Genomic DNA, 27,243 nt, shown 5'->3' on the forward strand with positions numbered 1-27,243 from the left:
AATGTAAATGCTGCGTACTTTCTGATTTTTTTTCTGCAGGTGTCCGCACCAGACTACGAAGTAACAATCTTCTCTGATTATTGCGTGTTCGTTGCCTTTCTTTCATGCATTTTCTCCCTTATTTGATGTGATATTTGGGCAGATATGAAGTTGCATTTTTAATGCGTTTTTAATAGTACAGAAAAGCTTTGATCCTGCTCTTAATACGTTTTTTTCTTCATGCTTTTTTTCAGAAGAAGCTTATAGAGGAAAAATTGCACCAAATCCACAGAGTTCAGCAGCATCTTCAGACCACAGACACCGGAGCTTTCATGGAATCGCACCCACTCTGCTTTGAAATTTACTGAGTTCACATGTAGCGAAATTGCGGTGTATTTTGTGCTGGTCTTTTAGCACAAAAATACTGCTGTGTTTAACTGTCCAAGCAAAGTGGATGTGATTTCATGAAAACTGCGCCGCCATTAGAATTCAACAAACAGTATTTTACATTATTTTACTATTTATCTATATGCTTGTCTCTACACCTGTTTCTTTTCCATTGCTTTTCTTCCTCTACTACGTCTTAAATGTTTTATATATAAAAGTATCTTATATGTGTATCATAATCCCCTTCACCTGCCTGTCCTGTACATGCCAATCTTTTTAATTTTCCTTCTATCCCTTAAATTTTATCTTTTTCCCATTTCCTTAATAAACCATATAATACTTCTTATCTTTAACCCTTTCCACCCTTTATTTTGCCAATGTCTTTCATCCGTTTTAATTTCTTTTTTATTTTGCTTGGTTCTATATTCCTATATATTTCTATATTCCTGTGCATTTATAATATATCTCCAAAAATTTTAATAAAAACTACTTTAACAAAAAAGCCGCCTGCTGTATGCCTAAGGATGCTGCTGAACTGTGTAGTTTTGGTGTTTTTTATCTCTTGCCTTCTATGTGGAGCCTAAAAAAATAACGCATGTAACAAACTGCAGTTACCTTTAACTGCAGAATCAAAGCTTTTCTGTACTATAAAAATAAAATTAAAAATGTGGCTTTACGTCTGCACTAAAAACGTGTCAAATAAGGGAGAGAAGATAGTTATTGTGTAGTTTGGGTCGGATCCTGCAGAAAACAAAAACCACAGTACTTCTGCAATGTGTGAACGCGGCCTTACACACACAAAAAAGACAGATGTGATATAGTGAAGCTAAATCAAGATGAGAAAGTTCCGACTGCGAATGAAGGAACAAAAAATAACACACAGGTCCCAACTAGAGATGATAAAAAAACGCCGCTCCAGGAACGCTGGAAGGTAAGAGATTCGAGGCCTCCCGTCCAGCTGCCAGGTAGCACGGTCCTGGACGCTGGACCAGAGACCCAGGAATCCACCCGCTCATCTCTAGCCCCAACTGTCCTGGATACAGTGGTGAGTCCTGGATTTGGGTCTACGCTCTGCAGTCTTGGACGTCTGATGAATTTCCCTCACTACCAGCGCCCCTCTGACAACTCCTCCTGCCAGGGGAGAAAGAAATGGTGAATGGGCGTGGATTGGGGAGTGACCAAGGGCGTGGCATAAACTTACAGCTACGAGTGCCACATAATCTGTGCCTCTTTTTCTCCTTCAAGATTTGGGAGGTATGGTTAAGCAGTCGATAAAATATTAATATAAAATAATGAATATATCAATAGTGAGCAGGGTTAATTTCAGCCTATTGGATCGGTGCTCCACAACAGTGGCGCCGTGGGAAAATTAATTGCCCACCCCTGTCCATTCACATTCTCATGGAAATATGCGTGCAAAATAATAAACACAAAGCATGTATAGTATTGCCATGGATTTCACAATGAACCGCTGTGAATTAGCTCATTGAATTACGCTGGGGTTAATCCATGCACAGATAAGCTGGACATGTTTCAGTTTTGGATTTCTGCCACAGCTCTTCTAAGAAGCCCATGCTGGATTTGTCATGGGAGTCAGGAGCAGCACATAATACTATATAATTTTGTATATTTATCATTTAAATTCCCTTGCTTCCCATTTACACTATAATTGCAGCACCGTGTCATTATAGAGTATTGTTAGAAAATTTGGCAAATAAATGCTAGCCTATTACTACACTACCTGTTCTGCACAGATACTTTTCATTGCAAATCTGTCTTTGACGATAATGAGTTTACTATTTAAAGTTGACACCAATATACACATATAAAACCACATTAAACTATTAAAATAGGTGATGGACACAGCTCATATTGTTCCCTCCATGCACAACAGTTTCTGCACAGATCAATGATCATACATACAGTAGAACACTATCTTACATAAATGTTAATGAGCAAGAATGAAAATAAAAAAAGGTCTAGGATCTGAATATTAAAGTAAACTATTAAAAAAAGTATATGTATCAATACCTAGTGATACATTACTTTTAAAGGGGTATTCTCACCTTATTAACTTTCTTTAGTTAGAATGAAAATACGCAAATTTGCAATTGACTGGCTTTTCCTATTAGTAATTCTGCAATGAGAGCTGTTACCTTGCATAGTGTACAGTTGGTTTCCATGGAGTTTAGACTCTAGTGTCAGCTCAGACCCTGGAGTGCACAGTAGTTATACTCCAGGAGGAGTTAACTCCTAACATACCTGCCACTTCTGTTTCCTATATAAAAAGGTAGCTGCTTTCCTTCCTCTCCATCCCTGTCAGCTTCTGACCAAGCTACTCTCATCATCCCTACAGGATCACAATCCATGGCACCAAACATCATGGCTCACACAGTTCAGAGCGGTGTGCTTGTTCAAATGCACTGAGCTTTCTAGACGCAAACACAGAGATATCAGTGTAGACCAGACCTGGGCAAAGTGCGGCCCGTGGGCCACATCCGGCCCTCTGGCTGTCTCAGTCCGGCCTACGAACCGAGACAGCCGTGGAGCTGAAAACCTGAGGTCCGCGGGCCGCATTATGCCCGCCCGCTCACTGTCTCCTGCAGTCAGCATTGTGGAGGAGGGGCGTCAGGCCACTTCCTCCACCAATCAGCATGTGAAACAGCTGACGCGATGACGTCATGTCATCGCGTCAGCTGTGTACCGCCGGAGAGTCAGCGCATCGGAGACAGCAGCAGAAGCAGGGCGCCTGGGAACGGGACAGAGGTGAGTATGTGGGGTTTTGGTGTGAGTATGTGGTGTGGTGTTTTTTTTCATGTGTATGAACATGGGGATTCTGTAGGGTGAACATGGGGATTCTATGGTGGTGAACATGGAGATTCTATGGGGGTGAACATGGGGATTCTATGGGGGTGAACATGGGGATTCTATGGGGGTGAACATGGGGATTCTATGGGGGTGAACATGGGGATTCTATGGGGGTGAACATGGGGATTCTATGGGGGTGAACATGGAGATTCTATGGTGGTGAACTTTATGGGGGTGAACATGGAGATTCTATGGTGGTGAACTTTATGGGGGTGAACATGGGGATTCAAAAGGGGTGAACATGGGGATTCTATGGGGTGAACATGGGGATTCTATGGGGTGAAGGTATGGGTATTCTATTGTGTGAAGGTATGGGTATTCTATGGGGTGAACGTATGGGTATTCTATGGGGGTGACATGCAGAACATGGGGAGGCTATGGGGGTGTCATGCTGCACACGGGGAGGCTATGGGGGTGTCATGCTGCACATGGGGAGGCTATGGGAAGGCTGTATACTGCCATGCAATATATGGGGAGTCTGTGTGGGGCTCAATGCGTATATGGGAGGCTGTATGGTGCCTCATTCTGTATGTGGAGAGACTGTGGGGCTCATACTGTATATAAGAAGGCTGTGTGGGGCCTCATGCAGTATATGGAGAAAGTGGGACTCATGCAGTACATGGGGAGGCTGTGTGGGGCTCATGCTGTACATGGGGAGGTTTTGTGGGGCTCATGCTGTACATGGGGAGGCTGTGTGGGGCTCAAGCTGTATATGTTGAGGCTGTGTGGCGCTCATGCTGTATATAGGGAGGCCGTGCAGGGATCATGCCGTATATAGGGAGGCGGCTGTGTGGGGCTCATGCTGCATATGTAGTAGGCTGTCTGAGGCTCATGCTGCATATAAGGGGCTGTGGGGGGGTTCAAAGATATATAGGGGGTGTCAGAATACTTATGCTCAATATTGATACAATTAATATTAATAAATTAATATTGAGTAGAATTAATTTCAAGCTATTAGTTCGGCCCTCCACAACAGTCATGGTCTCTCATGTGGCCCCTCGGGAAAATTAATTGCCCACCCCTGGTGTAGACTCAGAGCAAACCACTAATAGCTGAATATGTTACAGCAGAACTTATGCTGAGATTTATAGTTCTACTAACACTACTGCTCCACTATTCACCAGGACTGGAAACAAATGGGTTAATCTGCGCTGCTGTGGAAGAAGAATGAAGAGAGGAAGAATCCAAATGCAAGTGGTTTATTAGCCAATGGTTTCAAAGTTTTACCTCATTACTACCTAGTTTTTGGCCCGCCTGCAGAGTGGGGAGCGGCTCAACAGTCAACTTCATAATAACCTTCAAATATAAACTATGAAAGGACTGGACAAGGGCAAAATTCTGATCAAGAAAGATCTGAAAGAGTATTCTCTATGTGACAGTTGTAAGTCGTAAATAATAACTTAATATATACCGTAAAAGACCTAGAAAAATTACATAATGCAACTGTGCACCCTTACCAATGCAACCATCTAAATAAATCGGACAGAGCATGTAAGGATGAAGTGAACACACGAAGCTTCAATGACAGCCACACTTTAGTAGCTATGACAACAGGCTGAGCCAATCATACAGATCAAGTATATGTCACGGCTTGAATCCTCTGGCTGAAAAAGAATACGACCTGAACTAGAACAAATACGGTACATTGTGGAAAAGGATTCTAGGGTGATCAGTCAGCAGGGCTTCCCGCATGGAAAATAATATATTATATATAATTCTTAAAAAAAAAAAAAAAATTTGACATCCGTATAATGAGCAATGACCGGAATTCTAAAGAGAAAAGCACAGTAATAAAAATAATATACTATCACAAGGCTATAGACAAGAATACAATGCAGACTTGCCATAAACACGACACCTACATGATTATGAACAGACGCAGACGTTTCAAAATGAATGAAAGCTCGCGACAGTATGTGTCTTCATCGGGGGCAGTAGCGACTAAGGTTATATGATGTCTGTACATATCTAAGAAGGACAAGGAAATCACAATCACAAGGACTGCTCTGGAAGCTCAGTGCGTCAGCTGTCCCTATGGGCAATGAGAAGCAGGATGTATCAAGCCATATTAGGCAGCTCATCCGGAAGCCGCGGTGATCACGGCGCTCCGCTCTCGGAGAGGTTCTACACATACAGACATGTCTTAACAGTCACAATACTTGCACTGCTGACATTCTTCAGAGCATGTACGATGGAAATAAAACGCAAAAAATGTGCATTGTAAGCAATGACCTAGAATCTGGCACTAGTTGATGCTTTCCCTGTTATGAGCAGGATATACAGACGTAGCTTTATCTAATTCATTTGCATTTGTTTTCCAACTAATAAACATAATATAGACAAGTCACTTTAAACTACATTTATCACCTATGTCAGAAGGAGAAAGGATCCCAACATGACCTGTCAAATGGATGTCAAGTCCTTACCGCCATAACTTAAACAGGTTAACCCAAGACATAATATTTAAAAGCTAAAGCGGCATTCACACTGCAGGAAAATCACCATCATCTTGCTGTGTAAACAGGCTTCAGTTTACCTTAAAACATGAAAACATACTCTTATCAAGTGAAATTATCTCTTTGCAAGATCAAGATCGTCCTGTGTACACAGGATTCATACTGCTGAGATCTATGGCAGCCTACGTTCAGTGACTGATCTAGTACAGATCACTCAGTGCACTTCATTTACATTAGTTGGTCTGCCGATCAGTGGTCCTACCGTGCCACCGGTCAGTCAATCTGTCGCACCCCAAGACTTATGTTGAAATGGAGCACTATGGCACTCGTAATGTGTGAGATAGGTGCTCAAGTAGGGTATCCAACCCAAAACAGTCCAAAACCAGAATAGACTTGGCACTCTGAAGGAAATTTTGGCGTGCAATTAAAATGTTTTTGATGTGCATCCATAAAGGCAAGTTGAACGTTTTCGGTCCACATCCGGACCTTCATCAGAACAAATATACTGGTATTGAGAGAATCATGTATCCTGTCTCTATCAGTTCTATTAGCGCATGGGGAGAGCGACTGAAGTCACTTTAGGAGTAGCGCGACTCCTAAAGCGACTTCAGTCGCTCTCCCCATGCGCTGACTCATACAGGACTCCCGGCTGCATCCAGGCTACCCCAAAACGTCACTTGGAACTGATAGAGACAGGATACATGTTTCTCTCAATACCAGTATATTTGTTCTGATGAAGGTCTGGATGTGGACCGAAAACGCTCAACTCGCCTTTATGGATGCACATCAATAAACATTTTCATTGCACGCCAAAATTTCCTTCAGAATTCCAAGTCTTTTCTGGTTTTGCACCCCAAGACTTTGACATTCCTTAAAAAAATAAATAGAATAGAAAAAACATAATGAAATATGCATAGTCTTGCTCATCGTTATTGGGACCCATGACGTTTAAAAAGCCACATGGTAGACTCTGTTCCTTTGTAACAATGGTGAAGACAAAGGAGCTGTATGAGGACATCAGAACTGCTATTAGCAAACAAAAGACTTTCAAAGGGTATAAGGCCATCTCCAAAGACCTTGTCATCCCAGTTTCAACAGCGCGCAATGTTATTAAGAAGTTTGCCAAGCATGGAACCGTAAACAACCAACCTCCCTGGACGTGGCAGAAAGAGGAAAATTGACAAGAGATATCTTCGAAGGTTGGTGCGAATGGTGGAAAAAACACCACAACAAACATCCAAAGATCTAAAGGCCAAGCTGGAACAAGTACCATACACCGCACACTAAACCAAGCAGAGCTTTATGGGCGAAGGCCAAGGAAGAAAACATTGCTTAAGAAAAGACATAAAAAGCAACGATTGATCTTTGCCAAAAAGTACCCTGACAAACCACAATCTTTCTAGCAAAATGTCCTGTGGACAGATGAAACAAAAATAGATGTTTTTGGCAATGCAAAGCAACAGTTTGTTTAAAGACAGCGCATTGAAGCTAATAAGTAAAAGAACACCCTACCAACAGTTAAGCATGGTTGAGGATTCATAATGCTGTGAGGTTACTTTGCTGCGTCTGGTAATGGACACCTTGACCATATCACTGGAATCATGAAATCCGAGAATTATCAAGAGATTTTATAGCGAAACATCCAACGCAGTATAAGAAAACTTGGTTTGAGCCAAAGATCATGGGTCCTCCACAAAGACAATGACCCAAAACACACTTCCAAAAGTACACAGGAATGGTTGAAAAAGAAAAAATAGACTGTTGTAAAATGGCCATCAATGAGTCCCGACCTCAATCCCATTGAAAATCTTTGGGGTGAGCTGCAACCTGCCATTGGGAAAAAGAACCCTGTAAACATTCAAGAGCTTGGACCAACTGCAATGGAAGAGTGGAAGAAAATACCAGCTGAGAAGTGCAAGAAGCTTACAAGAAAAGTTTGGAGGCTGTCATCAATGCCAAAGGGTGTGCAACCAAGTATTAATTAGAATATTGCTGCACATGCTGTTTATTCTGTTTCTTCTTTGAAATTGCAACATGCAAGCTGAAAAACAATGTTTTATTATTTTATTACTTTGGCCCACTAATTAAAAAATTCTGAGGATATAATTTTGGTACATTTATTTCTTAAGATATTGTACAGTCTATGAAAAACTCAACTATATTCCCCAATGTGGTGTGATGAAAGCCAACCAGTAATAGACATCAACTTTCCCTCAAAAATTACATTCTAATTTTTGGAAATCACTGCAATCTGCAACATCCTAAGGGCTTGTGAAGTCGACCATATTTTCGTTACGATTTTCTCCTTGGACAGAGTCTGTCACAGTAAACCAAAAAAAAAACAAAAAAAACATTTCAGTATGCACGATTTGCATCCGAATGACAGAATGGCGACAATTTTGGGCCCTTCCTCTTCTACATATCTGAGAAAATCAGATCACACTGTGATCACCCTCTGAGCAACTCTGATCAGAGTGTGATTGGCAGAGAGATAATCGGCAGCCTTACAGTGTAACATACATGTCAGGATCTGTCTCTGCTTGCCGGGTTGAGCGGTTGCACGTAACCACAAGTATGTGATTTGTATACTTGCATTTACATGCCAGCTAGCTTCCCATCCGCTTCTCTCAATAGAGTATTTGCATATTTGCAGTCACATTCGCCTTTGCTTCTCATCCCCTTCTCTCAGTATAACATTTGCATACATGCGGTCACGTCAGGACTAGCTTCTGATCTATTTCTCTCAATGTTCTATTGAGACAAGCCAAAGAAAGGCTAGTCTGCAGGTTATTGCAAGTATGCAAATCGAATAGTTGTGGTCAACTGCTCGACCCGACAAGCATAGTCAAATTCTAACAGCGTATATACACTATTACAAACTTAAGATTTGGCATGCTGAAGTGCTTGCTGACCCGACCCATTTACACCCATTTCAAAATGTGTCCACTTGGTCTGTTCAGCTGATTAACTTAGATTAGATTTCCGGAACTCAAGATTGCTACCCACTAAATAATAAAAATAAAAAAAAGAATGGAAAGCTATTTTGGCATGCCACACACACGTACAATGCTATGAAGGGGGTTTCATTTTGGACGCCTTATAGTAAAACATCCAGCGTACAAGGCCAAAAATATATATAGTAAGAAAGAGTAAGGCATACAACCCCAGAAATAATGGCTGCTCCCAGTTCAGGAGTGTAGCGAAAACAGTTAACGCTACCCTAATAAGTGACTTCCTCACCTTTAGGATAAGTTCACACTAGCATATAAAAACCTGTCCGTTTTTCATCCAGAGAAGAATCTATGTAGAGGAGGGAGGAGCTGGAGGCAGAGCTCCTCCCTCCTTTCAGAATTTTATCAAAAGCAATTGTCATCTCCTATCTCAGTAATGGGAAAATCTGTCTTCACTGAATATAGATTTCACCCAAGAACTGAGACTTGAGAATGAATAATCAATCAGTCCTGGCGGAGTAAGAAGCAGATTTCCCTGATAAGATATATTAAAAGTTTCTTATATTATTAATTTATTAAATAAAAATGAAAACTATGGTTATTTGTAAACCCTTCAAAACATCTGCCGTGCATGTACAGTGTGATGATCGCGCGGGCTTACCCTGAGCACTGCTGAGATCAAAAGCGGGTGTCGGTGCTATATGAGACCTGATACCCTGGGGCAATGCCCAGGATCGGTTCTGTCCATAGTGACAGCGACATTATTAGCGTAGCAGAGGAACTTACTCTGTGCTCCAATCAGCACAATACGATTGCAATCGCGTTGTGCCAATGGTCTCCATGGTGATCCCGGGCTAAAAGTTGGCCCCGGGGTCACCCAGATACAGAGGCCTGTAAGTTCCTGCTCAGAGCAGGAGCTGACATGCCTCCTCCCTCTCTGCGATGCACTGAGCAAGTCCTGCAATGCAAAAGCATTGCAGACTATTAGATCAGCAATCAGGGCAGGGAAAGTTGATGTCCCATACTGAAACAAGGTGACAAAGTTGAAAAGATAAGTTTTGAAAATTTGTAAAAATATATATATAAAAAAAACACAAAAACAAACAAACAAAAAAATATTAATCCAATACATACATATTTAAGTAAAAACAAAAATAAGCGCCAAAACATAAAAAATATAACTGTAGTATCCATGCAAATGTTCTGGCCCAAAGAATACAGCTGCCTTATCAATTTTACCACACGGTGAACGGTATAAAAAAAGAAAAAAATCCTGAATTGACTTTTTTTTTCACTCTGCCTCCCAAAAATTGGAATAGAAAACGATCAAAAAATGTTATGTGACCAAAAATGGTACCAATAAAAACTTCAACTCGTCAAGCCATGACACAACTCTGTTGGCAGAAATATAGACAAATTATAGCTCTCAAAGTATGGCGATGCAAAAACTTGGTTTAGCAAAAAAAAATATATATATTTTCGTATGTGTGACAGCAACCAAAAAAAAAAAGAAAAAAACTATGTAAATCTGGTATCGTAATCGCACCGACCCAAAGAATAAAGTCATCTAATCACTCCTACCGCACGAATAACGTCATAAAAAATAAATAAAACAAATTCTTCACCCGCTGTTGATTTGTTCATTCTGCCTCCCAAAGATCGCAGTAAGTCTCGGCTCACAATTATCCTGCGCTCTGCACTGAGCGCTAACACCGGTGTCCATCTTTTTAAGCGTTCATAAAAGCGCGGTCGGACAGTTTTGTGCATCTCTGAAAAGAGGCCAAACGGAGTGCAGAGTAACTTTGCTGCCTCATTATAGTGAATGGATTCTTCGAAGGTTTCATCTGAATCACGTCATTTGGAGATTTACACTCACTGGCCACTTTATTAGGTACACCTGTCCAACTTCTTGTTAACACTTAATTTCTAATCAGCCAATCACATGGCGGCAACTCAGTGCATTTAGGCATGTAGACATGGTCAAGACAATCTCCTGCAGTTCAAACCGAGCATCAGTATGGGGAAGAAAGGTGATTTGAGTGCCTTTGAACGTGGCATGGTTGTTGGTGCCAGAAGGGCTGGTCTGAGTATTTCAGAAACTGCTGATCTACTGGGATTTTCACGCACAACCATCTCTAGGGTTTACAGAGAATGGTCCGAAAAAGAAAAAAAATCCAGTGAGCGGCAGTTCTGTGGGCGGAAATGCCTTGTTGATGCCAGAGGTCAGAGGAGAATGGGCAGACTGGTTCGAGCTGATAGAAAGGCAACAGTGACTCAAATCGCCACCCGTTACAACCAAGGTAGGCCTAAGAGCATCTCTGAACGCACAGTGCGTCGAACTTTGAGGCAGATGGGCTACAGCAGCAGAAGACCACACCGGGTACCACTCCTTTCAGCTAAGAACAGGAAACTGAGGCTACAATTTGTACAAGCTCATCGAAATTGGACAGTAGAAGATTGGAAAAACGTTGCTTGGTCTGATGAGTCTCGATTTCTGCTGCGACATTCGGATGGTAGGGTCAGAATTTGGCGTAAACAACATGAAAGCATGGATCCATCCTGCCTTGTATGGAGCATCTTTGGGATGTGCAGCCGACAAATCTGCGGCAACTGTGTGATGCCATCATGTCAATATGGACCAAAATCTCTGAGGAATGCTTCCAGCACCTTGTTGAATCTATGCCACGAAGAATTGAGGCAGTTCTGAAGGCAAAAGGGGGTCCAACCCGTTACTAGCATGGTGTACCTAATAAAGTGGCCGGTGAGTGTAGATTGGGACACCAATGTAAGAAGTGCACAGCGTAGAGCATAGGATAACTCTGATCCTAAATGTTCTGTAAAATTATTCTCAATAAAATCCACAAAAAAAGCGAATCCCCACAAGCTGGGCACAATGTATGGGTAAAACAATGTACTGGGCACTACAATGCATGGGTACTACACTGGCAGATTTGCAGTTTTCACCATGGATACTGCAATGATCTGCAAATGAGGAAAGCATAATAACTTATCAGGATAAATATACTACAATTCTAATAGGAGGTATTAGCTATTATTATTACACCTACTACATTATTGGGAAAGGATCAAGGAAATGAGAATACCCCTTTATCATCAAATCATATAAATGTACGGGTATTATCCACAGAATGCCATATCAAAGTAGTAAAATATGGCATTCCTGAAAGATGAAGGTGCTTTGATAGGATCCAAATCCATCAGAATAAACTAAACAAATAATATGGAACTCTTAAGTGGTTAGAAATAAGGGTTAAAGACGTGGTTCACTACATCGTACAACGGGCACATCGATTTACACCTTTTAACAAACTATTTTTCTAAATACTTTCTGTTGCCATATGTGCAAGTAAGCGGCGCTATCCGTGCTTTCTCAGTCCACATCATGTAGCCCCGGCTGCAGCCACCGCTGACATCTGCTGATGTCACATAATTTTCCGGATTTCCTGGATTCACCGAGGCATGTCCAAAAATCGCACGCACTCCCCCGATTGACTGGGATGCGTTTCAACGCATGTCACAGCCCAGTATCCAGCATGTGCTTGTGGCCAATGAAAGCAGAGGAAAGCAAGTGCTGGATACTGAAACACCGTCCACAGCCCAGTGAATTGGGGGGTGAATGTGTGCGACTGGGTGACACCTGGGTGAATCCAGGAAATCCGGAAGTTGACGTGACATCAGCGGATGTCAGAGGCTGCTGCAGCTGGGGTCACCTGATACGGACTGAACGAGCAGCGATAGCACCGCTCACAGGCACATATGGCGGCAGAAGGCATTACCAAAAATACTTAAAAGGTACAGTCACGGCCAAAAGTATTGACACCCCTGCAATTCTGTCAGATAATACTCAGTTTATTCCCGAAAATGATTGCAAACACAAATTCTTTGGTATTATTACCTTCATTTAATTTGTCTTAAATGAAAAAACACAAAAAGAATTGTCCTAAAGCCAAATTGGATATAATCCAACACCAAACATAAAAAAGGGGGTGGACAAAAGTATTGGCACCGTTTGAAAAATCATGTGATGCTTCTCTAATTTGTGTAATTAACAGCACCTGTAACTTTCCTGTGACACCTAAATCTACGTTCACATTAGCGTTCGGCGCCGCAGCGTCGGGCGCCGCCGCATGCGTCATGCACCCCGCGCCCCTATATTTAACATGGGGGCGCATGGACATGTGTTGTGCTGCGTTTTGCGACGCATGCGTTTTTTGGGCCGCAAGCGTTGGGCGCAGGAAACGCAGCAAGTTGCATTTTTTTTGCGTCCAACTTTCGGCCAAAAAGGACGCATGCGTCGCAAAACGCAGCGTTTTAGCGTGAATTTTGTTGCGTTTTTGTTTGCGTTGTGTCGCCGACGCTGCGGCGCACAACGCAAATGTGAACGTAGCCTAACAGGTGTTGGCAATAACTAAATCACACTTGCAGCCAGTTGACATGGATTAAAGTTGACTCAACCTCTGTCCTGTGTCCTTGTGTGTACCACATTGAGCATGGAGAAAAGAAAGAAGACCAAAGAACTGTCTGAGGACTTGAGAAACCACATTGTGAGGAAGCATGAGCAATCTCAAGGCTACAAGTCCATCTCCAAAGACCTGAATGTTCCTGTGTCTACCGTGCGCAGTGTCATCAAGAAGTTTAATGCCCATGGCACTGTGGCTAACCTCCCTAGATGTGGATGGAAAAGAAAAATTGACACGAGATTTCAACGCAAGATTGGATGTTGGATAAAGAACCTCGACTAACATCCAAACAAGTTCAAGCTGCCCTGCAGTCCGAGGGTACAACAGTATCAACCCGTACTATCCGTCGGCATCTGAATGAAAAGGCATTTTATGGTAGGAGACCCAGGAAGACCCCACTTCTTACCCCGAGACATAAAAAAGCCAGGCTGGAGTTTGCCAAAACTTACCTGAAAAAGCCTAAAACGTTCTGGAAGAATGTTCTCTGTCAGATGAGACAAAAGTAGAGCTTTTTGGGCAAAGGCATCAACATAGAGTTTACAGGAGAAAAAAAGAGGCATTCAAAGAAAAGAACACGGCCCCTACAGTCAAACATGGCGGAGGTTCCCTGATGTTTTGGGGTTGCTTTGCTGCCTCTGGCACTGGACTGCTTGACCGTGTGCATGGCATTATGAAGTCTGAAGACTACCAACAAATTTTGCAGCATAATGTAGGGCCCAGTGTGAGAAAGCTGGGTCTCCCTCAGAGGTCATGGGTCTTCCAGCAGGACAATGACCCAAAACACACTTCAAAAGACACTAGAAAATGATTTGAGAGAAAGCACTGGAGACTTCTAAGGTGGCCAGCAATGAGTCCAGACCTGAATCCCATAGAACACCTGTGGAGAGATCTAAAAATGGCAGTTTGGAGAAGGCACCCTTCAAATATCAGGGACCTGGAGCAGTTTGCCAAAGAAGAATGGTCTAAAATTCCAGCAGTGCATTGTAAGAAACTCATTGATGGTTACCGGAAGTGGTTGGTCGCAGTTATTTTGGCTAAAGGTTGTGCAACCAAGTATTAGGCTGAGGGTGCCAATACTTTTGTCTGGCCCATTTTTGGAGTTTTGTGTGAAATGATCAATGTTTTGCTTTTTGCTTCATTCTCTTTTGTGTTTTTTCATTTAAGAGTATTATCTGACAGAATTGCAGGGGTGTCAATACTTTCAGCCATGACTGTAAATGAAGGGAGGAATTATACAATGTAGTGGACCACCTCTAAGTATCCCTTGCAGGTACTGGCATATTTTTGGGCTCCTGACTGAACAGACGTTTTAATAGTTGTTGTGCTCTTCTCTCAGTCATTTATTTGTAAATTAAAGGGTCGCCTGAAAGATTAAAAATACAAATGTTTTTGGGTAGCCAATATCTCCTAAAAAACTTCTGTCATTTTGGCAAAAAAGTATTTAATATTAAACAGACTAAAAAAGACAAATAATATCACTCTCTCGTTTGATTTAGGTTTCTTTTACTTTATGGAAAAGAGACTACCAGATTACGTATTACACAGCTTAATATTTAATAAACAGATGATATGGCTTTTTTAATCATGATAGGCAGCGTTCAGGACTGTAGCATCGGTTTGCTGGCACAGCTGAGTCTGCATTTGCTAAGGGACAGCAATAAAAAGGAATTTGCCATCCTCCTACTGCCTACTATGTAACAGCTTACTAAATGGCAGAGAGGAAATTCCACCAATAATACAGCAAAGAGGACTGCTATGTAGCCCCCCTCCATGTCCGTGGAAAACACATATGTAAAAACCGGAACAGGTGTCAAAGTTTTCCCATCAGTGTTTTTCCAGGATGGATAAAAAATTAAAAAAAAGACAAAACTTCTCCTACACTTTGCAATGTTAAACACGGACAACAAACTTGGAAACAGGAAACTTGTGATTATACAGTAGATTCTACATGTTGTGGCTCTCCAATTGTGAGTCCTATCTTTAGCAGAGCATGAAGTACCTGTACGCTGGGACTTGTATTTTAAAAAATAAAGGTGAAGCCACAGGTTACAGAAAGCTGGTAGATGGTATCATTTAAAGGGAGCCTGTCATAAGGTGATTTTTAATCTCAAACTAATAGCATGTATGTACAGTACAGACCAAAAGTTTGGACACACCTTCTCATTTAAAGATTTTTCTGTATTTTCATGACTATGAAAACTGTACATTCACACTGAAGGCATCAAAGCTATGAATTAGCACATGTGGAATTATACACTTAACAAAAAAGTGTGAAACAACTGAAATTATGTCTTATATTCTAGGTTCTTCAAAGTAGCCACCTTTTGCTTTGATGACTGCTTTGCTCACTCTTGGCATTCTCTTGATGAGCTTCAAGAGGTAGTCACCGGGAATGGTCTTCCAACAATCTTGAAGGAGTTCCCAGAGATGTTTAGCACTTGTTGGCCCTTTTGCCTTCACTCTGCGGTCCACCTCACGCCAAACCTCTCGATTGGGTTCAGGTCTGGTGACTGTGGAGGGCAACTCATCTGGTGTAGCACCCCATCACTCTCCTTCTTGGTCAAATAGCCCTTACACAGCCTGGAGGTGTGTTTGGGGTCATTGTCCTGTTGAAAAATAAATGATGGTCCAACTAAACGCAAACCGGATGGAATAGCATGCCGCTGCAAGATTCTGTGGTAACCATGCTGGTTCAGCATGCCTTCAATTTTGAATAAACCCCCAACAGTGTCACCAGCAAAGCACAATCACACCATCACACCTCCTCCTCCATGCTTCACGGTGGGAACCAGGCATGTAGAGTCCATCCGTTCACCTTTTCAGCGTTGCACAAAGACACGGTGGTTGGAACCAAAGATCTCAAATTTGGATTCATCAGACCAAAGCACAGATTTCCACTGGTCTAATGTCCATTCCTTGTGTTCTTTAGCCCAAACAAGTCTCTTCTGCTTGTTGCCTGTCCTTAGCAGTGGTTTCCTAGCAGCTATTTTACCATGAAGGCCTGCTGCACAAAGTCTCCTCTTAACAGTTGTTGTAGAGATGTGTCTGCTGCTAGAACTCTGTGTGGCATTGACCTGGTCTCTAATCTGAGCTGCTGTTAACCTGCGATTTCTGAGGCTGGTGACTCGGATAAACTTATCCTCAGAAGCAGAGGTGACTCTTGGTCTTCCTTTCCTGGGGCGATCCTCAAGTGAGCCAGTTACTTTGTAGCGCTTGTTGGTTTTTGCCACTACACTTGGGGACACTTTCAAAGTTTTCCCAATTTTCTGGACTGACTGACCTTCGTTTCTTAAAGTAATGATGGCCACCTGTTTTTCTTTACTTAGAATTTGTATTATGGCAAGAAAAAAGCAGCTAACAGTCTATTTAGTAGGACTATCAGCTGTGTATCCACCAGACTTCTGCATAACACAACTGATGGTCCCAACCCCATTTATAAGGCAAGAAATCCCACTTATTAAACCTGACAGGGCACACCTGTGAAGTGAAAACCATTCCCGGTGACTACCTCTTGAAGCTCATCAAGAGAATGTAAAGAGTGTGCAAAGCAGTCATCAAAGCAAAGGGTGGCTACTTTGAAGAACCTAGAATATAAGACATTTTCAGTTGTTTCACACTTTTTGCTAAGCATATAATTCCACATGTGTTAATTCATAGTTTTGATGCCTTCAGTGTGAATGTACAATTTTCATAGTCATGAAAATACAGAAAAATCTTTAAACTTTTGGTCTGTACTGTACATGCGCTTTCACACTGATTAAATCCATACCTTGATTATAGACATACAGTATATTTTGCAGCTGATGAGAAATCCAGGAAGTGCTTAACCCCTTCACACCGCAACCTTTTTTGTTTTTGCATTTATGTTTTTCGTTTGCCCTTTTCCCAGAGCCATAACTCTTATTTTTCCGGCAATATGGCCATGTGAGGGCTAGTTTTTTGCGGAACGAGATGTACTTTTGAACGACACCATTGGTTTTTCCAAATAGCTTACTTGAAAATGGGTAAAAAAAAAATCCAAGTGCGATGAAATTGCAAAAAAAAAAAGTGCAATTCCACAAACTGCTTTTTGGAAATTTTTTTACCATGTTCACCAAATGCTAAAAGTGACCTGCCATTATGATTCTCCAGGTCATTACGAGTTCACCAAACATGTATAAGTTATTTTTTATTTAATTGGTGGAAAAAAAATTGCATCATTTTCCGAGACCCATAGCGTCTCCATTTTTCGTAATCTCGGGTTGGGTGAGGGCTTATTTTTTGCGTGCCAAGCTGACATATTTAGTGATACCATTTTGGTTTGCATATGGTCTTTTAATCACCCGTTAATGCATTTTAATACAATGTTGCGGAAACCAAAAATTTATGCTGGTGTTTTAACTTTTTTCGCTACGTCATTTACCGATTGGATTAATTCTTTTTATATATTGATAGATCAGGAGATTCTGAACGCGGCAATATGAAACATGTGTTTTATTTTATTTTAATTGTTATTTTGAATGGGGTGAAATGAGGGTGATTTGAACACATACATATGTATATATATATATATATATATATATATATATATATATATATATATGTGTGTGTGTGTGTGTGTGTGTGTGTGTGTGTGTGCGTGCGTGCGTGCGTGCGTGCGTGCGTGCGTGCGTGCGTGTGTATATATATATATTATATATATATATATATACACATATATATATATACACATACACACATTTTTTTTTACTTTTCACTTGCTTTAACAGAAGCCTGCGATAATCCAATCAGCTCTGCTACACACAGGCCATCGGATCACCTGTGTGTAGCAGAAATGCTTACTTGTTATGAGCGCCAACCGCTGGGCGGCACTCATAGCAATCCAGCAATGACAGCCACAAGGGTCTCCTGCAGACCCTGGGTTATCATGCTAACCCACTGGCGACCTGCGGTCATGTGACACGGGCGTCGATGGGTGGGATTAGTGACGTGGTTCCGGCTCAATCACATTAAATGCCGCTGTGAGAGATTGACAGGGGCATTTAACAGGTTATCAGCCGTGGGTGGATTGCGACTTCACTCGCAGCTGTTAGAGGCACATGTCAGCTGTTCAAAACAGCTGACGTGCCAGAAAAGATGTGGGCTCAGCACTTGAGCCCACATCAAATTGAGGTATACAACATGTGCAGTACATGTACGGCACATGTCATGAAGGGCTTGTCTACTACTAGGTCAACCCCTTCTTGATCTAAATGTTCAGACCCAATAAAACAAAAAAAGTCTATATTCACCTCCCGTGCCAGCTCCGTTCCAGCACTTACAATCCTGGGGCTCTCGTGCGGTTCTTATGACACATGAGGCGGGTGCCCAATCAGTGCTGGCATCACGGTCCCCGCCTTCGTATGAATTGAACAAGAAGAGGAAGTTGGGAAATAAGCTGTAAGGCTCCGTTCACATTTGCGTTGTTGTACGCAGCGTCGGCGACGTAACTCACAACGCATGCACAACGCAGCGTTTTGTGACGCATGCGTTCATTTTTTTGACGCCAAAAAACTGCATCATGCAGCGTTGTCTGCGCCCTGACAGTTGCGCCGAAAATGACGCATGCGTCACAAAACGCTAGACAACGCATGTCCATGCGCCCCCCATGTTAAACATAGGGGCACATGACGCATGAGTCGCCGCGGCAGCGCCCGACGCAACGCAAATGTGAACGTAGCCTAACCCAGACTTCCTCTTCATGTTCAATTCATATGACGGCGGGGACCGTGATGCCAGCACTGATTGGGCACTCGCCTCACATGTCAAAAGAACTGCACAAGAGCCCTGGGACTGTAAGCGCTGACACTGTGGGAACGTATGCGGCACGGGAGGAGAGTGTTTTGTTTTTTTTTATTTGATTGGGCCAATCATTTAGATCAAGTAGGGGTTGTCCTAGTAATGGACAACCCCTTTAAGGATGGGACGCTGTATTTGCAGCTCTCATTCCATTCCTCCCTCCTGTATATGATGGACAGGTCACTCTCGTTTCTTTGGCATGCCCCTGCAACTTCATCACAGTTTTTTCCTACGCCACTCACTTTCCTTTGATGAGGACTCGAGGTAAGGAGTTGATCAGCATGAAAGTGCCTACACAGACATGCCTGAAGGTTGAGGTGTAAAATCCTCCCTTTAATAGAAATAGTGGCCCAGCAGGACATGTGGCCCAGGATTGCACGGGTCCGCAGCCCAGCAGAGCATAGCAGAACACAGGATTTTCTCCGGATAATGATCCGGCAGGCGCTCGTGTATATATACAGAGAGAACAATGCCGATGTTATCGGAGGACTAATGTTCTCCTTCTCACACACCAGAACTGGTGAGCGGGGATAGACTCCAGCACAGGAAGTGGGAGCTTAGGAGCACACAATAACAATGTGGGAAGTGGAGTGAGTGGTGCAGGGTTAAGCATTTTAGCTGTCACGATCATGAGGTCACTGGCTGGCACAGTAATGAAGGAAATGTAGCTGGCTATGTTCATAGTCTGCCAGGGCTAAAATCTACAAGAAAACGCTTGCTTACGTGACTAGAATTGTAATCAGTTTTCTTACTTTGTATTTTGACAAAAAACCTTATAGGTAAAAACAGGAAAAAATACCATGGGGCACACATACTGCAAACATGGCCATGTAAATGGATGAACATGTGTGGACCTCTAGTATTTTTCAGGTCCACAGTGTATTTTTTTCCTGTGCAGACTCCACCTCGGCTCCACTCATTGTCGGTGGGACTGGTGGAGAAAGCTGAGCAGTCGGACAGACAATGAGTGGAGCAGAGACAGGGCATTCGCACTTCTGCATCATTCAAGGCAAGGCTGCCGAGGCCTTTTCTGTGGTTCCAAAACCCCAATCTCAGGATCACTAGAGGTCCCAAGGGTTGGACACCAAGCGAACGGAACGGTAGTCACTATACCATGGATAGGTGATAAAGGGTTATTCAAAAAATGTCAAGTTAGGTACCAACCACCAGCCAACTGACCACGAAAGCCAAGAAGTGGCCTCACCAGTAAGGTGAGCGGCAACCATAACGACATCACACCAGAAGGGAACGGTGAATGACACAGGAGGCTTCAAGGACTTTTATCAAGCCTAGCTGAGGGATACCTGCCCGCTGAAGAAACACCCAACAGGCAGTGGAGAGCATTGCACGTTGTGCGGGAAGTGATAAAACAGGTTATTCTAAAATGTAATCATTATTCCTGCTGCTAAATAAGGAAATGTCCTAAAATGTTTCTCAGGCTCCTATATATAGGCATCTATCGCGGTTGTCAAAGCTGATGATAGGTTCCCTGTGACAAACACAGAACTTTTGTACAACGGTGCACCACAACATCCTTTAAAACACTCCTTTGGTTTCCTGTTTTTGCAACCTTGAGCGTATAGCACAACAACAATTTAATAGTGAGAAAAAATGAGCTTTGTCACATAAGTATAAAATCAGGTCCCTCCTGCCCCCACATAGCATTAAACACTTGACGACCAGGACTCTTTGAGTGTTAACAGAAACCGGTCACCACATTTTTTCTACCCTGTCTGACAGTAGCATGATTTAGGGGCACAGACCCCGATTCCAGCAATGTATCACTTACTGAGCTGCTTGCTGAAATTTTGAGAAAAACAGTTTGCCAATCTAGCAGATCACTGAATGCGGAGCTCTGTATAACTTCACCCAGATCACTGATTGACAGCTTTATATGTGCATTGTGCATGTGTTTATAAAGCACTCATGAACACAGAGGACTACATAGCAGCAGGTTTACTAGCACTCTAGTGATAATTTCCTACTACAGCAAGCAGCTCATTAAAGGGAATCTGTGAGTAGATTTTTGCTACCTCATATTAGAGCAGCATGATGTAAGCAAAGAGACACTGAATCCAAGGATGTATCACTTAGTTTACTGGGTGCAACAGTTCTAACACAAATCAGAGTTTTTAGATCTAAAATGCAGCAAATCTGAGAAAGCCAACCCTGCCCACACTAGCTAGGCTCTGTATTTATCATGTCTATTACCAGTGAGCTGCTTATCACAGGGGGAGGGGCGTGGTTGGACTGGTGTAGTCCAGCAATGCTAATTACAAGGTGATAAACACCACCACACGGTAATAAATGACACATTATTGGTTATATGTATTGTTTAGTGTCTATAAATTTATATCATTATTTTGGCATATATTGGTTAGTTAAAGTTTTGTAGGATTTATTGTTATTTACATGAACAAGTTTGGTCCGTAAATTAGACCAGAGTAGTCCATATTGTGATTTTTTTTTCCCCAAGCACACCATTGGTCCATGAAGAAAATCAGCCATTTGCACTGAAGCACACACATATAATGTGCTCGTCTGAAAAACTTGGCCATGGCAGTGAATGGCATTTAGGCCGCACCGCCAAGAAGAACACTTAGGGTATGTGCACACGTCCGGAATGCATGCAGAATTTTCCTGACATAAAACCTGAGGTTTTCCGCAGGAATTCTGCATGCGTTTTTTTCGCGGTTTTTACGCTTTTTTTGCGCGGATTTGACGCTTTTTTTTGCAGATTTTTGCGTTTTTTCCCTCACACTCCAAAACAATGGGAAATCCGCAAAAAGAATGAACATGATGCTTCTATTGCCGCAATGCGTTTTTTTTGCGGAAAAAAAAAGTATCATGTGCACAAAAATTGCGGAATGCAGTATAAATGATAGGATGCATATCTAAGCGTTTTTTATGCGTTTTTTATCGGGAAAAAACACGCAAAAAACGCGAAAATTCCTGAACGTGTGCACATACCCTTAAACTTCAGGGATATTGATCTGTACATTTAGAAAGCATAAGCTATTGGTAATCATGTTCACCCGCTCTGGTGCAAATGAAAGTGACTAAAGGTGTACTGGAGAGGCAGAAGCAAGACAATCTATAACAAAAGGAATTGTTTTGCAGATGGTGGCCACTGACAGGTACTCACTCTTCTTATCACTACTGGTAGCATGAGAAGTACTTGCGATCCACTCAAGTTATACCGATAGCCCCCTCCTCCAGGATGGAGAAGGTCTGTGGTGTCTCTCTGCCTAAAGAGAATTAAGCAGATACCAGGACAGTTACACAAAGAAAGCCAGACAGCACTGTAGAAGGGTATCAATCCCGCGGCAGGTCTGGTATCTAATACGCTGTGCAAGGAAGAACAGGAGGAGCACAGCCAGATTCCCCCAAACTGACCTCTGATTAGCTACTTCTGTGCATGTTTATGGCCAAATTATCTACTCTCTTCATAGATGAGAGCAAGTACACACTGAGCACATGTGACAGATGTGAAAAGTCTGGATACAGCATGGTAAAAATGATGCAACGTCACCCGATACAACAGGTTTGGTGACAGGTCAGTGATGGTCTGGAGATGCTTGGTACTTGGGGGTTTGCGCAAACCTCCATGTAGTAGTCAATGTAATCCTGACTGCTGTTAGGTACCAGAATTAAATCCTCAGAGCCATTGTCAGACCTTTGCTTTGAGAAGTTGGACGAAAGTAATAATGCCATTGACTGGGACACATGTTCACCAGACCTGAAACCAATTGAGAACTTTTGGGACATCGGTGCGCCACCAAATAGCACCACAGACCGTTAATAAGCTCACGGTTACAGGTCCGGAAGTAGAGCCCCCTGAACACCATCAGCGGATCTATCAGGAGCATGTCCATGCGTTGGAGTGCATGTGGGGGCCATACAAATTACTGAATGACATTAGAAATTGTGTTGAAATTTACTCAAATTGATCTGCCCTTAATATAAAAAAAAAATCCTTGATTTTTAAAGTAATTTGGAATTTAGTCCTCAATTGGTTATTGACTGCATAATTCATTGAGAACAAAATGACATTTTTTGAGCAGTGTATATGAATACAAGTACAATTTTCATTGAAGAAATCAATTTGAAAAGCTGTATAGCACAAACGATAAGATCTCTCAGAATCAGAGCGTTTAGTAAGAACAAAGGAATAAAAGAATGCTACCAATTTTGTCATCTGACAGGCCTTCCTCTCATGAAGATATCATTTCGTAATGTGTAATAATAAGGTTGATAAATGCACTTGGATATTTAGGAATTGCATCCGAGTTGAGATTTTGATTAATTTCAAGAGATAAAAGGATTCATCAAATTGTTTCTGCCAACTGGAATAAAGCACTCTGGAAAGTCGCTAAATGTTTGTGCAATGCAAAGTTGAGCAAAAATTGTGCGACTTTTGCAGTTTTCACGCCAATCGCAGCCAGCTCCACCACAGTTAGAGAAGCATGTTCAGTTGTGGCTTACCTTACCTTATGCCAGAAGTCTTACTCCAGTCACTGACTGGAATAAGAGTCCTGGGGAGGCGCATGCTGCTTGTAAAATGAGACACATTCATTAAGTGGCGGGTGCCTCTGGCACCTCTTACTCCACCATATCCCATCATTAAGACAGGCTTGTACACCAGTCAATGAATGAGGGACAAAATGTTAGGAATGCTAACAAAAGTTGCAGATGGTACACATTACCAGAATGTTATTGTTATTCAGGAATGGACTGTACTAGAATCTACAAATCTTTGTTACAACCATCTTAGTAGGTTACAAACAGTTTACAGTTCACGTTTAATAGCACTTCATTCCAGGGGGATTTTCACTTTCAAGAGCTATAACTTTTGTATTTTACAATCAACATAGCCAAATCACAGCTTTTTTTTGTAGGACAAGTTGTAGTTTTGAATGATAAATTGATTTTACCAAACAAACAAAACAAAATTCGGCCTTTGGCTTTTGTTTTTACAGCATTTATTGTATGGTAAAAATGACCAGGCCAGGCAATATGATTCCCTTGGTCAGTAGGACTAGTTCAAGCAGATTTGCATAGGTTTTTTTGGAGTAAATAAAAAAAAATTACTTAGGGGGGAAAAATTCTATAATTTTGGACTGTGTCATGATTTTCCGAGACTTGTAACTTTTTTTTTTTATATTGAGGAAGTTAAATTACGACTTGTTTGGGTGCAGAGCTGATTGTTTTATTGATACCAATTTTGGGTATTATATGATGTTAAGCACATTTTTTAATGTTTTAAGGGAATTCTATATTTTTCTCCCCTTACGGCGTTAACTGTGATAGACTAGACTTTTACGCATGCCACAATACCCATATGATTATTTTTTTTATTTCTTAATATTTAGCAGATAAACAAAATGTGAAACATTATCAATATATGCCATTAAGCCCCATATTCCTTATTTAAACCTCCAACAATGGCGAGGGGCAGGTATACAAACCTTAGCAGACATAATGGAAATTAATGGAGTTATCCCTTTTGATCAATTGGCCAATAAACATACTGCAATACGAAAATATTTTTATCAGTATTTACAAATTAGGAATTTTCTAAATAAAATTGTAATAGCGAGACACTCTGGTACTACGGGAGAGGGAAAGATGGGTAAACTTATAGTAACATTAGGTCCAATTATAAAGGGAATATCGGTGTTTTATAGAGCTATAGTTAATCCAGTGGAAGAGATTAAACTGCCCTATATGAAAAAATGGGAACTAGAGTTAGGGGAGGTATTAGAATTAGAACTATGGGGAAATAGCATAAAGGAGGTTAAGAGAGTGTCATCCTGTATAAATCACGTGGAACAATTAAAGAAAACTCAAATGAGATGGTATCTATGCCCAGAGAGAATTGCAAAATTTAATCCGCAATCCTCCCATTTGTGTTGGCGAGGATGTGGACTAGTAGGCAACCAGAGACATATTTGGTACTTGTGCCCGAAGCTTTTATCCTTCTGGGGCGGTGTGCTGAAGCTGATTATGGAGATTACGGGGGTAATGGCACAAATTACTCCCTCAATGGCGATTTTACATATTGGATTGGAAATATTTCCTAAACAAATTAGAGGGTTGATATCACATATATTGATAGCGGCTCGGATACTGTTGGCTAGAAAATGGAAGGAGACCTTTCCTCCAACCCTAAAAGAGCTGACCGAAAAGCTGAATGTGAATTGTAAATATGAATTAATGTTGTCTCAGTCTCGCACTAGGAGAAAAAAGGTAGCAAAGATTTGGCAAACCTGGACTGTGAGTAAATATTATTTGTCTTAACATAGCTGTTAATTTTTTTTTTTTTTTATTATGTAATTATAATTTGTAATGGAAATAATTTATGTTTTTGTTGTCATGTGTTACTTTTTGAAAATAAAATAAATATGGAAAAAAAAATATTCAGCAGGGAAAGGGGGTGATTTGAATTTTTAAGCTTTTCTCTATTTTTGTTCTACTTCTAAAAAAAAGTAATTTATTTATTTTTTTAAATTGTATTTTTTATGCTTTCATTTCTAGACACAGCAGGGAACATAAACTATGATCTTTTCATCATTTGTTCTATATACTGCAACAAAACAGTATTGAAGAACAGTGTAAATCACAGTCTCTTACCAAGCCTACCATTTCACTGGGTTTACAGGAGTACCAAGATGGTAGGAAAGGGAGCCTTCAGCAAACCCATGGCTGACATGGTAAGCCATCGTATTACGTCACATGGGGGCCATTAAGAGCTGATGCGTGCAACTGTGACCGCTTCATTTAACTGCCACTCTGAAAAATTGACCGCAACATCTAAATGGATAAGAACACTGGCTGCTGTTAGTCAAATAGTCGGCCGTGTAAGGCTGCCGGCATCTACCCTGTGGGGTGCAGGATCAGATCCTGAGACCCCTCCACACCTCTGGACCAGAGGGCAGATATATACGGTAGTTCTGCCCATTCTATGATTTGTATTCTGTACTTCTAAACAAACCTGTCAGTATGATTTTGTAACATAATGACATGGCTGTATTGGTGCTGTAATACTGATTACATTGGTGAAGAAATCTGCTTTGTGGTTCCTCTTTAATCATTTGAAGTTTTCTGCTAATCAGATTCCGATGCACAGAGGATGGACTGTGCACTGGGTCATCTCCTCCCTGCCTGATTCCCCAGCCCCTCCATCTGCGAATGACAGGTCACTGCTCATAACAACCAGGTCATTCACAGACCGGAGGCAGGTGGAGGGGCCGGAAATCAGGTTCATAGGAGACGACTCAGTGCACAGTCCGGCCCCTGTGCATTAACATCTAATTAGCTGAAAACTTCAAATAATGACTGATGAAGAAATCCGCTTTGTTCTTCTTCTCTAAGGGTATGTTTCCACGGTCAGGAAACGCTGCTTGTTTGACGCTGCGCAGAGCTGCAGCGTCAAACAAGCAGCGTCCAGATGTTCCAGCATAGTGGAGGGGATTTTATGAAATCCCGTCTCCACTATGCGTGGAAACCCGCACGCGGCGGCCCTGCGACTCCGGACATGCTGCGCGTCTTTTCAGATCGCAGCATGTCCGTACACCTTGCGGGCACGCAGCGTCCCCGCAAGGCATATCACAGGGCCCTATGGGAGAGAGCGATCATCCCGGATGTGAAGAGTTAACACATCCGGCATGATCGCGTCCCAGAAAGGGGGCGGGGCTTAGCGCCGAGCGGCTTCGCCGGTGCGGCGATACCGCCGGCCGTCCTGACCGTGGAAACATACCCTAAAGGTATTAATTTAATCTGCATGACAGCACTATTAAAGCCATGGCTCTACTTCACAAAATTGTGCTGACAGGTTCTCTTTAAGCAGTGTTCTCCATTTCTCTAGCTGCCTCTAGCTCGTGTCACCTCCATAGACTTCTATAGGCAGCAAAGGTAATAAAATCCCCAAGTGAGATGACAATCTGAAAAGACATTTCAGCAGTAAAATCATATCTGATAAGTTAGGCATCAGGCATTTTTCTCTAGTAAGGTACGGTAAATTCCAAAGTTTTAAATCTTTAATTTTACTTTATAAAAAAAATAAAAAAGATAATGAAATGGTGTCTTCGGCGCACTAGAAAAACATGTTTGAGACTCCGCAGCTTCATTTGTTGCGGCTGTCCTGTACATTAAAATAACAGTATGCCAACATGTAGCCCCAATGGGCATGGCCTCTGTCAGGTGAATGGAACTCGATTATTATCTTTACACTATACCTCAGGAGATTTTTCTAGCTTTTAGGCTAAAAATATGACTTGAAAGCAATGTGCTCTAAGACCTATA

At 41.9% G+C, this 27,243-nt stretch overlaps 1 protein-coding gene across 7 annotated transcripts in view; it reads right to left on the reverse strand.

Moving 5' to 3' along the window:
* Positions 1 to 27,243, reverse strand: part of SRPK2 (SRSF protein kinase 2) — a 181,447-nt gene that overhangs the window by 84,967 nt on the left and 69,237 nt on the right. Inside the window, exon 1 of one of the 7 annotated variants that reach the window (XM_077264753.1) lies at positions 5,097 to 5,180. The exons of the other annotated variants lie outside the window; for them this stretch is intronic. Within the exon in view, the coding sequence (XP_077120868.1) occupies positions 5,097 to 5,098 (2 nt within the window). The 5' untranslated portion in view covers positions 5,099 to 5,180. Of the gene's footprint in view, positions 1 to 5,096; positions 5,181 to 27,243 lie in introns of those variants that run through there. 7 annotated transcript variants of the gene reach the window in all.

The sequence above is a fragment of the Ranitomeya variabilis genome, chromosome 5, assembly GCF_051348905.1.
Source record: "Ranitomeya variabilis isolate aRanVar5 chromosome 5, aRanVar5.hap1, whole genome shotgun sequence".
Taxonomy (NCBI): domain Eukaryota; kingdom Metazoa; phylum Chordata; class Amphibia; order Anura; family Dendrobatidae; genus Ranitomeya; species Ranitomeya variabilis.